This window comes from Crocodylus porosus, unplaced genomic scaffold (assembly GCF_001723895.1).
Source record: "Crocodylus porosus isolate Cpor-Errol unplaced genomic scaffold, CroPor_comp1, whole genome shotgun sequence".
In the NCBI taxonomy this organism is placed as follows: domain Eukaryota; kingdom Metazoa; phylum Chordata; order Crocodylia; family Crocodylidae; genus Crocodylus; species Crocodylus porosus.
The window spans coordinates 96,993,546-97,006,308 of NW_017728947.1; the positions used below are offsets into that span (position 1 = coordinate 96,993,546).

The 12,763-nt window shown below is 43.3% G+C and overlaps 1 protein-coding gene across 3 annotated transcripts in view; it reads right to left on the reverse strand.

The window, feature by feature from the left end:
* The window catches only part of BEGAIN (brain enriched guanylate kinase associated), a 267,639-nt gene that overhangs the window by 123,176 nt on the left and 131,700 nt on the right, over positions 1–12,763 (reverse strand). The window contains exon 3 of one of the 3 annotated variants that reach the window (XM_019552520.1): positions 11,105–11,194. The exons of the other annotated variants lie outside the window; for them this stretch is intronic. Coding sequence (XP_019408065.1) covers positions 11,105–11,194 — 90 coding nt within the window. The remainder of the gene's footprint in view (positions 1–11,104; positions 11,195–12,763) is intronic. 3 annotated transcript variants of the gene reach the window in all.

Below are 12,763 nucleotides of genomic sequence, written 5' to 3' on the forward strand. Positions count from 1 at the left end.
CTCTGCATGAGCCCCCCCAGGAGTGTCCCCCCCAGGCCAGCTCCGGTACCTTAAGAAAAAAAAAATGAGAAAAGCCCTGGGACTCATGGCTCCTGCAGTGGCCTCCAGGGCTTCAGGGGGCTTGTGCAGAGCCCCCCATATGGTGGGGGGCAGCAGGGATCACCCAACACTAGCAGGAGTGGTGAGCCTGGGGTTTGGTTTTTTTTCTTCTTAGAGGGCAGGGCCCCCCATGCAGTGTGGGGCAGTGGGGATTGCCCCCCAACCTGGCAGCACCTGCTGAGTCAGGGATTTTTTTTTAACAAGTTCCGGGAGCTGGGGTGGGCAGGGCAGCCATTGCTGGACAGGGGAGGATGGGCCTGACTGATTTCGGAGATTCGGCAGCAGTCTAATCTCTGAATCGGATTAGGTCAAATTGAATCGGGACAGTGACTCAAATCACCAAATCAAATCACTGTCCTATGAATTAGCAGAATCCAAAGTGAATACTAGCTGCTTCGCACAGGCCTAACGCTAAGCATGATTGTATCATGGCAAAGTCATTACATTTTTTTTGGGGGAGGAAGTATTTCCTGATCATATTAAGTAACACATGTTCAGCTATCATTGGACTCCTCCACAGAATTCAAGGCTCTGGTGCAGTGTTGGGACCAACAGTCCCAACCTTGCACTGCACTGGAGCCAGTTCAGGACTGCCAGTGGTAGAGACCTAGTTCGACCCATGGATTCGGCAACAGGTGTTACGCTCTCTCCCAGGCTGAGTTCCCCATGCCTTCGTCCACTTGCTACCAGTAGTAGAGACCCGACTCACTCCTGCATGCCAGGGGCAGGTGCTTTCAGGCTGGGCAGTGCTGGGTATGTAGCAGGGAGGGTGTGGGCTCCAGGCATGTGGGTTGCACATCCTCATGGGCAGATGCGTGGGCTGTGGTGCCCATTGCTGGGGGTATGGCCAGCCCCAGTCCTGTCCAAAGTGGGCTGAGAATATAGTAAGCATTACCATATAACTCCTTAGAACATGTCCTAACTTTCAGTACAGCATGATAATGCTTACTATGATCTAAGTAAAATGCACGTTAAGTGTCCTATGCAACAAAGCCCCAAATCCCTTTATGGAATGAAAGGTGGTCAGACGATGTGCTAGCCACATCATTCCTTTGTGTGCCACTGGTTAAGAAATTGGGGTACCTTACCTAATGGGCCATCCATACATGGAAGGGCCTTTCCCAATGAATTAATACTCCCTGGACTTCAATGGCAATTATTTTCTCTCTGCGTATGAGGCCCATTAATATGCTGGACATAAATTCAAGCTCTTCCAGAGACTTAATTCAATATATGTAATATAAGGAGAGTATATGATGAAAACGAAGAGCTATACTCTTATATGGAAAAAACCTCTCGCTGATCAGCTGCCAATAGTTGGATTGTATTAGGTGAATGTCATTACTCTTAGTAGAATGGGATACCTTTCTCAATATTGGGGATCTCCATTTGCCACTGATCACCAAGGAAGTGAAAACTACAGTTTTAAACATGCTGTGGTTTTTGCCTCCCCGCTGGTCAGCAGCAAGTTGCAGGGCCACTGAGGGCCCTCTGCTAATTGGTGGTGGGGAGGCAAAAACCACGGCATATTTAAACCTGTGGTTTTCACTTCCCCAGTAATCAGCAGCAAACAGCCTGGCTGATTGGGCCCCTCTGCCAATCAGACCTGGGGGGCAAGCTAAATAAAAAAAAAAAATGAAAGGAGTCACTTCAGGGGGTACTTCCTCTATGATTAACAGAGATCCGGACTCCATACATATTTGTAATAAAGTTATAAAAATGGTCCTCTATTTAAAATATATTATTTGCAACCCAACACTTACTGGATTGGAGAAAAACAACATGAATAAAATTGTGACTTTCAGGAGTAGATTTTGAAGCTGCTTTTTAAAAAAATTATTATGATTGAAGCCTATTTGGATTCTCCACAGTGGTGAAAACTGCACAAGATTTACCAAAATAAAAATCAACATTTAAAAATGATGTTCTCCATGTTGGGGAATATTTTATTCCATTGAGGTCCAGGATGTGGATTAGTTTGTCAGGAGAAAGTAACTTACAACTATAAATCATGATATATATACATCCTGTCTCATAAGTTGGTGTAGTGGCTGGCCCGGCCTTTGCACTTTTATACTGTATTCCTGCTTAGAGCTAGAAGAGCTGAGTCAGATCTCTGAGGAGTGATTTAATATTTCTGTTAACTTGATTTGGATCTAGTGTGTTCAAAACACATTTGCAGTTCTTATTAGCAAGATAACCAGTTTTGCTGAAGTGACACTTTCGAGGTTAAATACCTAAGTGAGACACTGCCATGTATAAGATAAACGGATATGTCACACACAAAATTCAGAAGGTGACTAGAGAAAGTCTATGTCAGTCTAGAGGCAGCTGAAGTTTGCTAATCCTTTCTTATTCCAGACCCCCAATTATACCCAGTTAAATTCTTGAGGGCAAGACTGAGTGACTTAGCTAGACTTCCTCACACAGAGTTTTTGAGAACAAGTAATTATTAAGTTAAAGACCCATCAGTCAGAGCTTGTAGGTGGTGTAAGACTATGAATTTATCTGAATAAGTCTCTGCAAATCAGGGGAATTAAATGGTGGGAGGCTAGGAAATAAGGCACAAGAGAAGAATGAAATGAAGGACCAGGAAAAGGTGAGAGCCTGTGTTTGGATATACATGAACAATGAAAGTTGAGGGACACATAAGTGAATACCTTCACATGAACCGAACAAATCACTGTTTGGAAGCGGAGTTCATCTTCACATTGTCCAACCCTCATTGTCAAGGAGAAACAGGAGGCAGGCAAGCATTTCTCTTTACACCAGCTATTTGCCCAGCCAGGCAAGAGCTCCATTAAGTTTGCAGGAACTACCTGCTAAAATCATGTGAATTATGAAAATACCTACAACACATCCCACTGAAGTATCTGTACTCTCCAAAGACCTGAAGTTTTACTCACAGAAACAACCTGATAAGATATTAATATGGGAGAATTAGAAGAATTCTTCAACAGACTTTGCCTGAAAGAATACTTCCACCACCAGGGTAGAACCACCACTTATAACCTTTGTGTTATACAGCATGTGCCAGTTAAACAAACACCAATAACAATCTGACTGGACTACTACTACCACTGTTTCAGGAAGAAAGTTAATAGAGCAATTTTCAACAAATGCCAGGACCACCACAACCTCTGTCCCTGAGAGAGAGAAGCCATATGAGTCCCTAAGATCCAACCACAAAATAGTAACTGAACCAGTGGACAAAGGAGGAGCTATTCTCATCATCAGCTGTGAAGACTACATCAATGAGGCTAATGGACAATTCTCAGACTACTATAAAGCCCTTAGGACCAGCTATTATAAAGACCTTAGGAAGGACCCCATACCAGCATTCACTCTGAAGCTAGAAAATATTATTAAATCCTTTCCACATCAGCTTCAGGCAGGGAAAGAAACCCACAAAACTTCTTCTACTCTCACACCGTACTTTCATATCCCATTTTACATGCGCCCAAAGATTCACAAAGAGGACAGTCCTAGCAGACCCATAATATCCAATTGTGATATCTGCACTGAAGAATCAAAGAAAAAGAATTATCAAGATTCACACAACCACGTAAAACTACTTGCCACTCAAAAAGCAAGTTTTCTACCAGACAAGACAGACTTTCTCAACAAGATCTAGAACATAACCCTAGGGCTATGTGAAGCTTTGATAGTTGATTCAGTCTGGAGGAGATTTGGCTCGATTCGGCAGCCAAATCTCTGAATCCAAATCAAATCGGGGCACCCATTAAAAGGTCCAAATCAATTTGGAAAATATTCGGCACTGATTCACAGACTGAACAGGCAGCAGTCCTTGAGGACGCTGGACACAGCTGCCTCCAGCTGGTAAGTCTGTTGTAGCGGGTGGAGGAGGGAGGGAAGGGGTGTTGGGGTGGGGGGCACAGATCAATGCCCCCACAGTGAGGCAGGGATTGCGGCTGCCACAAGCTGCCCAGCCAGGGTGGGGTGGGGGGGGAGGCGTGAGACTCAGGGAGGGGAGTTCCTGCTGCTGTGTGCCACCCCATGCTGCCGGTCCGTGAGGGCATGGGAGTGGGTGTATGTCCCCAGATCTGCACAGGGCAGGATAGGCCTGGCTGCACTCTGGGACGCTAGCCCCCTTCCACCTGGAGTGAGCTGCACTTTTATCACGCCCCACCCCAACCTCCACCCTGGCTGGGTAAGCAGCAGTAGGGCATAGTCCCCGCTCCCAGTGCTGCCACATGCGCATCCTGTCCCCTCCGCCCTGGCTGGACAAGCTGCATCAGGGCAGAGCCCCCATTCCTAGTGCCTTCTGCTGCCCAGCCAGAGCACAGCCTGGCCCAGCCCGCCCTGCGCAGATCCGGGGGCACATGTCTGCTTCCATGGCTTCCCCAACTGGTGGCATGTGCCAGTGCGTGGTGGTGGGAGCCCCCCTCCCTGAGTCCTGTGCCCCCTACCCCAGCTGGGCAGTTTGTCCCAGTCCTAACTCCAATCCCTCCCTCACTGTGGGGGCATTGATCTGCACCCCCACATCCCTTCACTCCCCACTTTGCCCACCCCAACGGGCTTACCAGCTGGAGGCAGCTGTGTCCAGCATTCTTGAGGACTGCTGCCTGTTTAGTCCCTGGCCAAATCTCTGAATCGGTGCTGACTCTTTGGATCCAATTCAGCTGAATTGAATTGGGCCAATGACTCGAATCACTGAATCAAATCACTATCCCTCCGAATCAGCCAAATCCAAATCGAATACTTGCTGCTTTGCACAGGCCTAATAACCACCGGCCTGAGAAAGTCATACATATAACCTTGGATGTTATCAGTTTATACACCAATATCCAATATAGTGAAGGCTCCACTGCTGACCTGAAATACCTACAGGAAAATAGACTACACTTTTGCAACCACAACACATGGCACAAGTCATCTACTTCCTCCTCACCCACAGCAATCTCACTTTCCACAACTGACACTTCTTCCAAACCATGGGCTTAGTTGTGGGCATAAGGATGACTCCCTAATATGCCAACCTCTTTGAGCCACACGGAAGAGGCTTTTTTAGAAAATTCTGCCACCACACTTGCATTATACCCGAGCTACATAGATAACATTTCATCATCTGGACTGAACACCTGGACTTGCTTCTTAACTTCCATTGTAAGTTTAACAACCACTACCCTTCAATCAAATTCACTTGGGAATACTATATATATCCTTCAATATATATATTCACTTTCTTGACACTACAATGTATATCCAGGAGGGCACCCCACAAACATCTATATACAGAAAACCCATGGACTACAAGACCAGGAACCACCCCAAACACACCAAAAAGCAGTGATATACAATCAGGCTTTCAGATACCACCACATCCGCTCTGAAAAGAGCACTCCTGATGCCCATCTTGCCAAAATGAAAACTGCCTTTACGCAGCAAGGACAATCCACCAGAGAAATAGCAGAGAAATGGCTCTTTGAAAGAGCCATCCAGATATTCAGCAGCAATTCACTACCATACAAGAAACCCTCCCCCACTGAACACACAACCTTGGTGGTCATCTATCATCCCACACTTGACCCTGTAAGAATGATCAAAGAACTACAGCCTGTACTTGAAAAGGATCAAACCTTGAGAAAAATATTTTCAACACCCCTGCTCCTGGCCTTCAAACAACCCTGTAGCCTTGCCAAACTCATAATTAGAAGTAAACCCCCTGCTGATCAACAGGCACCTAACAGGATCCAGCACTGCCTCAACAATAAATATAAGATCTGTCAACACATGGACCATGCACGTGTTTATTGCAGAACGTGGTATACCTCATCCAGTGTACCAGATGTCCTCATGGAAATTATGTGGGTGAAACCAGACAAGAACTATACACCAGAATGAACAACTACTAAAAAAAAAGATAAAGGATAGAAATACTGGAATGCAGGTAGGTAGAACATCTCCCTAACACCTTTACAAGAGAAATGTGGAAAACAAAAATTCAACAGTCTATCAGACACTAAGCGCTAGGGACTTAACCTAGGGTGCAACTACATGGGCATTAAGGTATTTTTTCTAAAGCACACTAAATTTGGTACCTCCAATTTAAGGTACTAAAGAAATACACATTAGGTGGCCTTAATGTGCGGTAACTATCGTGCACAGTTTTAAAGCAAGGTTTAATGCTCAGTAGCTTATTTTACTGGCCATTAGTGTAATCACATGGCTTTTTACGTGGCTACTGTGCTTTAGAGCACATGTGTAGATGCACCCATAGACAATAAATTCATGGTCTATTATAATCTTCCTGATATACTCTAACCCTGCACTTCACAAATGATAATGAACCTACTTAACAAGCTTTTATCCTGCATGTTATTTAGCTGATTTGTGTCTAGTTCTGTCTCAGAAGCCTTAGGTAGTGTACTGTGACACCTAAAAGCGTGCCTATATCTATACCAACCATACAGGTTGCTCAATAAAAGATATCACCCACAAGAAGTCTTGCCTTTCACATATCTCTTGGACCATAATGGCAACAACATTGCACCAACACTACTAAAAATACATTTGCAGACATCAGGATAATTCACAAACAAGAAAATTAGCTGAGCTCATCAGATCATTTATTTGTACAAAATCATTTATCTTGCTCTAATGAAGACTACAGGGAAGTTGCCTGTCACAGTTTAAGTTGTGCAAATACTGTCTGCTTTTTATGTAGCACAGACCATCAGGACTCTGCAGAATATTTCACTGAGAAATGCACCATACTAAGCAGTAATGAGTAAGAAGTCAATACCAGGGCACTGAGAAATGGAGGTAGTAAAATTAGAGAGACTTCTGTTCTTATCCTTCAATTTGGAAGCAAAGTAGTGCCTCCCAAGACAGCTCAGAAGGCATCCTTGAATTGCACCAAGTCACCTTATAGCCCTTAGGATTGCCTTGCGTTTAAGCATAAGCATCTCATCACCCCATTTGATAAGACCTAGAGCAAGGGTACGCAAGACATCCTTGGGGGGTCTGCATGAGAATGTGTAATGCAGGATTTAATTTGCATTATAATAGTTGGCATTTAAGGGGTTAAGTATAAAACATATGCTGGTAGGGGTACGCAGGCAGCTGGTAAGTCCAGAAGGGGATATGCGGTAAATAAAAAGTTTGAGAACCTCTGGCCTAGAGGAAGTCCTGCGGTATCAGCTTTCACACCTGTAAAGCCATATTCTCTGTGGTTGTGTTGTGGGTCCCTTCCTGTTTCTCACTCTGTCCTGTTCTGCTTTGTGTTTGTCTCATTTTTGTTTTAGTAATGGTGAACAGTGCATGCTTGTAAAGACAGAGCAAGCAGTAAAGCTTTGGGAAGTGTAGTGCAGAGAGGCATATTGAAATTCATATTTTAACATTTCATTTAAATGACAGGGGAAATTCTGTGAAGAGTTGCTCTGGCATCAGGCAAGGGAATCAGTTCCTGTCGTCTTGAGATAAAGTAGTCAGACTGAAGGAATTGGATGAGTGCATGATACAATCTTTACCCACAGTTGCCAATTCCTCCCCCTCATTCTTTCTGTTTTCTCCCCTTGCTGCTCCTTTTCTTTTTCTTTGGTTTAAAACACACCTGAAACTTGCTGCTTCTTCAGGGGCTGTTTGGTTCATTGAGAGGGCAGTGAATGCTATTTCCTAAAGGAAAGTTGTTAATTAAATGCAAGAGCCACATTTACTCTTTGCTCTGGGAGAAGCCATTTTGAGTTACTTCTAGAGGGAAGTATTAAAGAAATCAATGCTTTTGATTTTCTGTTTCAGACTGTGTGGAGTGTCCAATAACACCAATTTTCATTAATTTATCAGTAGAATTCATACCAGAGCTTCATGGTTATCCTTTATGAGGAAAGTCAAAGCAGCACTTATGTTGTAATCAAAATGTGAATGTATAGGGATCAACCTTTTTAAAAGTCAACATCTGCTAACAGTTACTATAAAATGCTACCAGAGAGATCACTGATGTTGCCTAGATGAGAAATACTGCATTTACTTGCATATCACATACACCTGTCGCCCAAAAGTCAGCCCTATGAAATGGTGGTGCGTGTCTCAAGGGGGGAAGCTGAAGTTTCGATGTTGGAGTGGAGGAATGGAAGCATGGAGACACTGTAAAATGGCTGCCATACTTCCCCTCCTGCCAGCCTCAGGGAGGGAGAGGGCAGAGTTTGCCTCTCAAGGGTAGAGCTACAGTGTTAACCCTTTCACCGCCGCTGAGAAATTGTCAGTAACTTTTGGCTGAGCAGCCAATAGCTGCTGCCAATTTGCCAGTGATTGTAGAGGTTAAAACTTCAGCTTTTGCCTCAGCAGTGCTAATCAGGATTCAGGAATATGGCCAGCATCCCTTGCAGACAGAATTTATCTATAACTCTGGAAAAAACATTTTTTTCCTTTATTTTACCTTCCCAAAGCAAGGCACTTGTTTTATTTGTTGGTGCGTGGTATGTGTGAAAATACAGGGGTCAGTAGTGTCTTGGATATGCTTAGTAATGGCTGGGCAATGCTGAAGATCAAATGGGACGTCTGTTCGTTGTTGTTCTACTCTGTCCAATGCAGGAAGGCGTTGTGATGATGTTAAAGCTACATACTAAGGGGAAGAGGATGAGTAACAGGGATTTCTTGTGCAGGGGTTTTGGCAGTAAAACAGATCTACATTTTGCAAACCTCCGGGGTGCCTTAGGCCTAAACACTCTGTCCTGACCCTTGAACTTGTCATGCAGATTGCTTAGGGAGCAGTTGCTGTCCTCACACATGCACGTGTATCTCAGTTGAATGGGATTAGTTGAGACTTCAACTGGAGGCAAAATCGGCTCCCACTGTTACCTGAATGAAATGTGTTTGAATAAATGTGGAGGTGGCTTTTAACCGGGTGATCAACTTTGGGTTGCAGTAAATCAAAAATGTGCCATCTATCCTCTTTAGTTCATTATTTTGAACCTCCCATTGTTTTATCTATTGCTTTGCTGTATTTTAGCCTTGTGAACTGACAAGTTTCTTATTCTGCAAGAATCTAAATGAGATCACCTCTTGCAAGGTTGCCACTGCTCAGCATGTTGTGAACTCACTTCAAACAACTGTTCTCTAAGAGGAGGAAGTAGGCTCTCAAACCAGGAAGCTTTCTACAGCCAGAGATGGCCCAACATCTGGCAGCACATATTTGGGTACGTGTAAGCAGAACTGTGCACCAGCAGCTGTGTAAAGCACAGTGCAGATATGCAGAGAAGTAACTAGGAATTTTGGTACCCTGAGCACAGCCAGAGGGGAGAGGGTGCCAAGCATCAGTGTGTCAGCACAAGGGCTGCTGCTGCTGCATGGACTGCCCCTCTGTATTGGTGCTCGTGGCTGGTGCCCAGCTCTCCCAAACCTAATTATGCTACTGCAGCTATTGTTTGAAAATCCAGGAATTCTGCCCACTGCAGACAAACATCCGTACTGGTCTTGAAACCTTAGTGATGACGTGAGTTAAAACTTCAGTTCATTTTGCAGTTCTTGCAGATACTGATGCAAGAATATCAGCAGCATCCTTTACCACATGTCACTCTTTTAAGTCGTTAAATAGTATGAACCAAAATCCTGGATCTGGACACCCTTAAACCTGGGGACACGGTAAAGTCCAATTATGATATTTTTCTCATTAGCACAAGTTCATTTCTACTAGAAAGCAAGTGCCACAAATTGATGGTTAATGGAGTTAAGGCTTGTGTTAGAGGCAGTGAAAGGATAACATGTTTTAGCTGGTCATAAACTAAGGCTACTAAATACTGTACCTTTACACCATAGCCCTGTCTTCTGTGCTTCTTGATGAATATCTGTTAAATACACACACACGCACACACACATACACATGACTGAATTTAAGGGTTATGATATGGCTGGGAAAACTAGTTCTGATGTACAACAATATCTAAAAACATCAAAATAAATTAAAATTATATTCTTTGCAGGAGGGAATCACTGGTTGAGGTTTTTTTTCCTGTTCTATATTATTTCAGGCATGATCAGAACCAGAAATACCATGAAACAAGCAGTTCTCACCCCTGTCCTATCTGGAACCAGGTAACAATGGTCCAGGGCACTGAAGGACTGGAAATGATTCAAACCCCATTTCCCAGTATATCATATGGGCATATACTTGCCTTCAAAGGAAAAATGTCTATTTTACTCTTCACTTCCTCCCTGTAATAAGCAGCGTAGCAGGCAATAGCTGAAGGATGTCCATTCTTGCTCTCTGATTTCTGAAAGGGTGGTAGCCTACACCAGTTCTCTGTGGAAAATTTGAAGATTGCAATAAATGCACTATGGTCAAACCTGCCTTTTGTATTGCCTAATTAATTTTCCATTTTGGAATATCTGTCTCAGTAAAAACTTTATAGGGTGAGTGAACAGCATTGTTTCTAGGTACCCGCAGTTTGGCATAATGCGGGGCAGATCTTGGCAGAAAGAACAAAAATGAAAGAGAAGGAAGAAAAACCCCAGCAAACTCATTAGTTGTTGTATAGGAATGTCAAGCTAGAATCAATCATGACTCCTCCATCTTGTCTGTTCCTGACACATCCTTTCATCATCTCTGCACCTCTTGCATTGAGAGAACCTGACACCTGGAGACCAATGAATTAAAGTACACGCAACAAAAGAAAGAGATCTCAGAGTATGCAAACATTGGCAATTAAGAACTGCAAGTAAATTGGTTAAATTACTGTTTCATCAGTAATGGAATGAACTGTGTACATATGCTGGAAAAATATGAATCTATAGAAAGCTGTAGAAATTGTGGCTTTTTAAACATCTTTTTGGCTGTTATACATGCTGATAATAATTACTACAGACTGCTATGAGGCAGGCATCTAGAGTACTATCAAACAGCTTTGCTTTTTATTTCCCTGATTCAGAAATACCATACAGTTGGCGTATGAGAGACTAGAGACTGATGTGAAGAAACAGAACATGTTACTGACATCAGAAAGTTAGAAAGAAAGCATAACTTCACAAAACAGCACTTGTTCATTACCTGTCCCAGAGGGTAGGTGAAGATTTTGCGAGCCTGCCCTGGAGAATTCTAGGTTGCCATAGACAGGTTGGCACCCAGGAATTTCGTACCCTGCAGCATGAATAGAGGATAAACCATGGCTAGGTATGGCTCATAAGACAAAGGAGTGGTAACCTAGCTAAAATACCTGCATATAAGCAGGTTCTGGCATAATTTGGATACTAATTCATTAAAATTAATATTGTATTACTTTAAAGCAATATTAAATCTACACACAAGTTGTTCCAGCTCACTTGTTTTTTTGATTGTCTTGTGAGACCAGATATAGGTCACGATAAATATTTAGGGTCAAACCCGAAAATGTAAGTGGGTCCAATTGATTTTATTGGAGCACCTGCTCACCCCACTTTTGAGTCACGCCCTTCTAGTTGGATTGTGAGAAAAAATCAAGTCAAACCAATTTCATATCAATACAGCCAGCAAAGTATTTCTGAGCACTATGGTGATAGAATGTTTAATAGTTTTAATTAAATCTGGGCTGAGACTCAAGTTCTGCATACCATGTACTGTGCACATCCAACAGCTGCAGAAGAATAGCTGCAAAATGATTGCTGCAAATGGAAAGCACAAAACAGCATAAACCTGAACAAGCAATATAAGCCATGATTAGCACAAAAAGTAGGTTCAGAGCTCCACAAAGGTACAACAGGTAGGCATACTGGCAGTGGGAGCTACTCCCTAGCATTAAGATCAAGCAGCACTGGTAAAGACATGGACAGACAAGACATTTACACTGGTGCAGGTGGCATCACACCAATGTAAATGAAGCAGCAGGCAAATGATGTTAACCCTTAACTTTGAATAATTTTTCCAGTCTTGTAGCGAATTACTCCTGAAAGAGTCTGGGTAAACCTATTGGTGTAAGTTAAACCAGTATGACTTTTGTCTGCTTGCATCCATCCCAGCGTAGCTGTCTGCCAGAGGCAAATAAACTATTGCCTGCTCTCCTACCTCCCCACTGCCCAGTGGTGAAATGCAGTAACAGCTGCCTGGAGTGTCATCTACCCCAAGATGGCTGCATGTCTGTCCATGTCTGAACCTGGTGTAATTTACATTGGTGTACAAAACCTGTGTAAAGTGCACTGGCATATGTGTTCATTTCTCTATGCCCCAAGACTGGAAATATTCTAGTTAGTCCTTATTCAGGTGGAGTCCCACTGAAGTCAGTGGGAGTTCTCCCTCTGTAAACTCTGAGTAAGGACGACAGGATCTGGCCACACAGGGTGAATCTGCATTGTTCTCTCGGTTGCTTTCAAAATTGGAAAGCACAACCTAAGACCACTTGCTATAGAGACAAAAAGAGTAAGTTTTTGTTTACATAACTGCTATTTTTATTTAGCAACCAGCAACATCCCTATCGCTGGTAATAAACCTAATTGGCAAAAGGGGCACATGTGAGAATATCCTACCTGCCAGTATTCATGATTAGTTAGCAGTATTGCCAGGAACTGTATGCATTTGTATAAACATCTTGGTTGGAATAGGGACATACTTTGAGAGCAGGCTGCAGTGTGGACATCTGAATAGAACAGAACAATCTAGTGAAGTGGGAAGCCTTCCTGAGTCTGCCATCTTTAATGTAAACTGAATCTGGGAGCACTACATTTCAACAGTGATGGA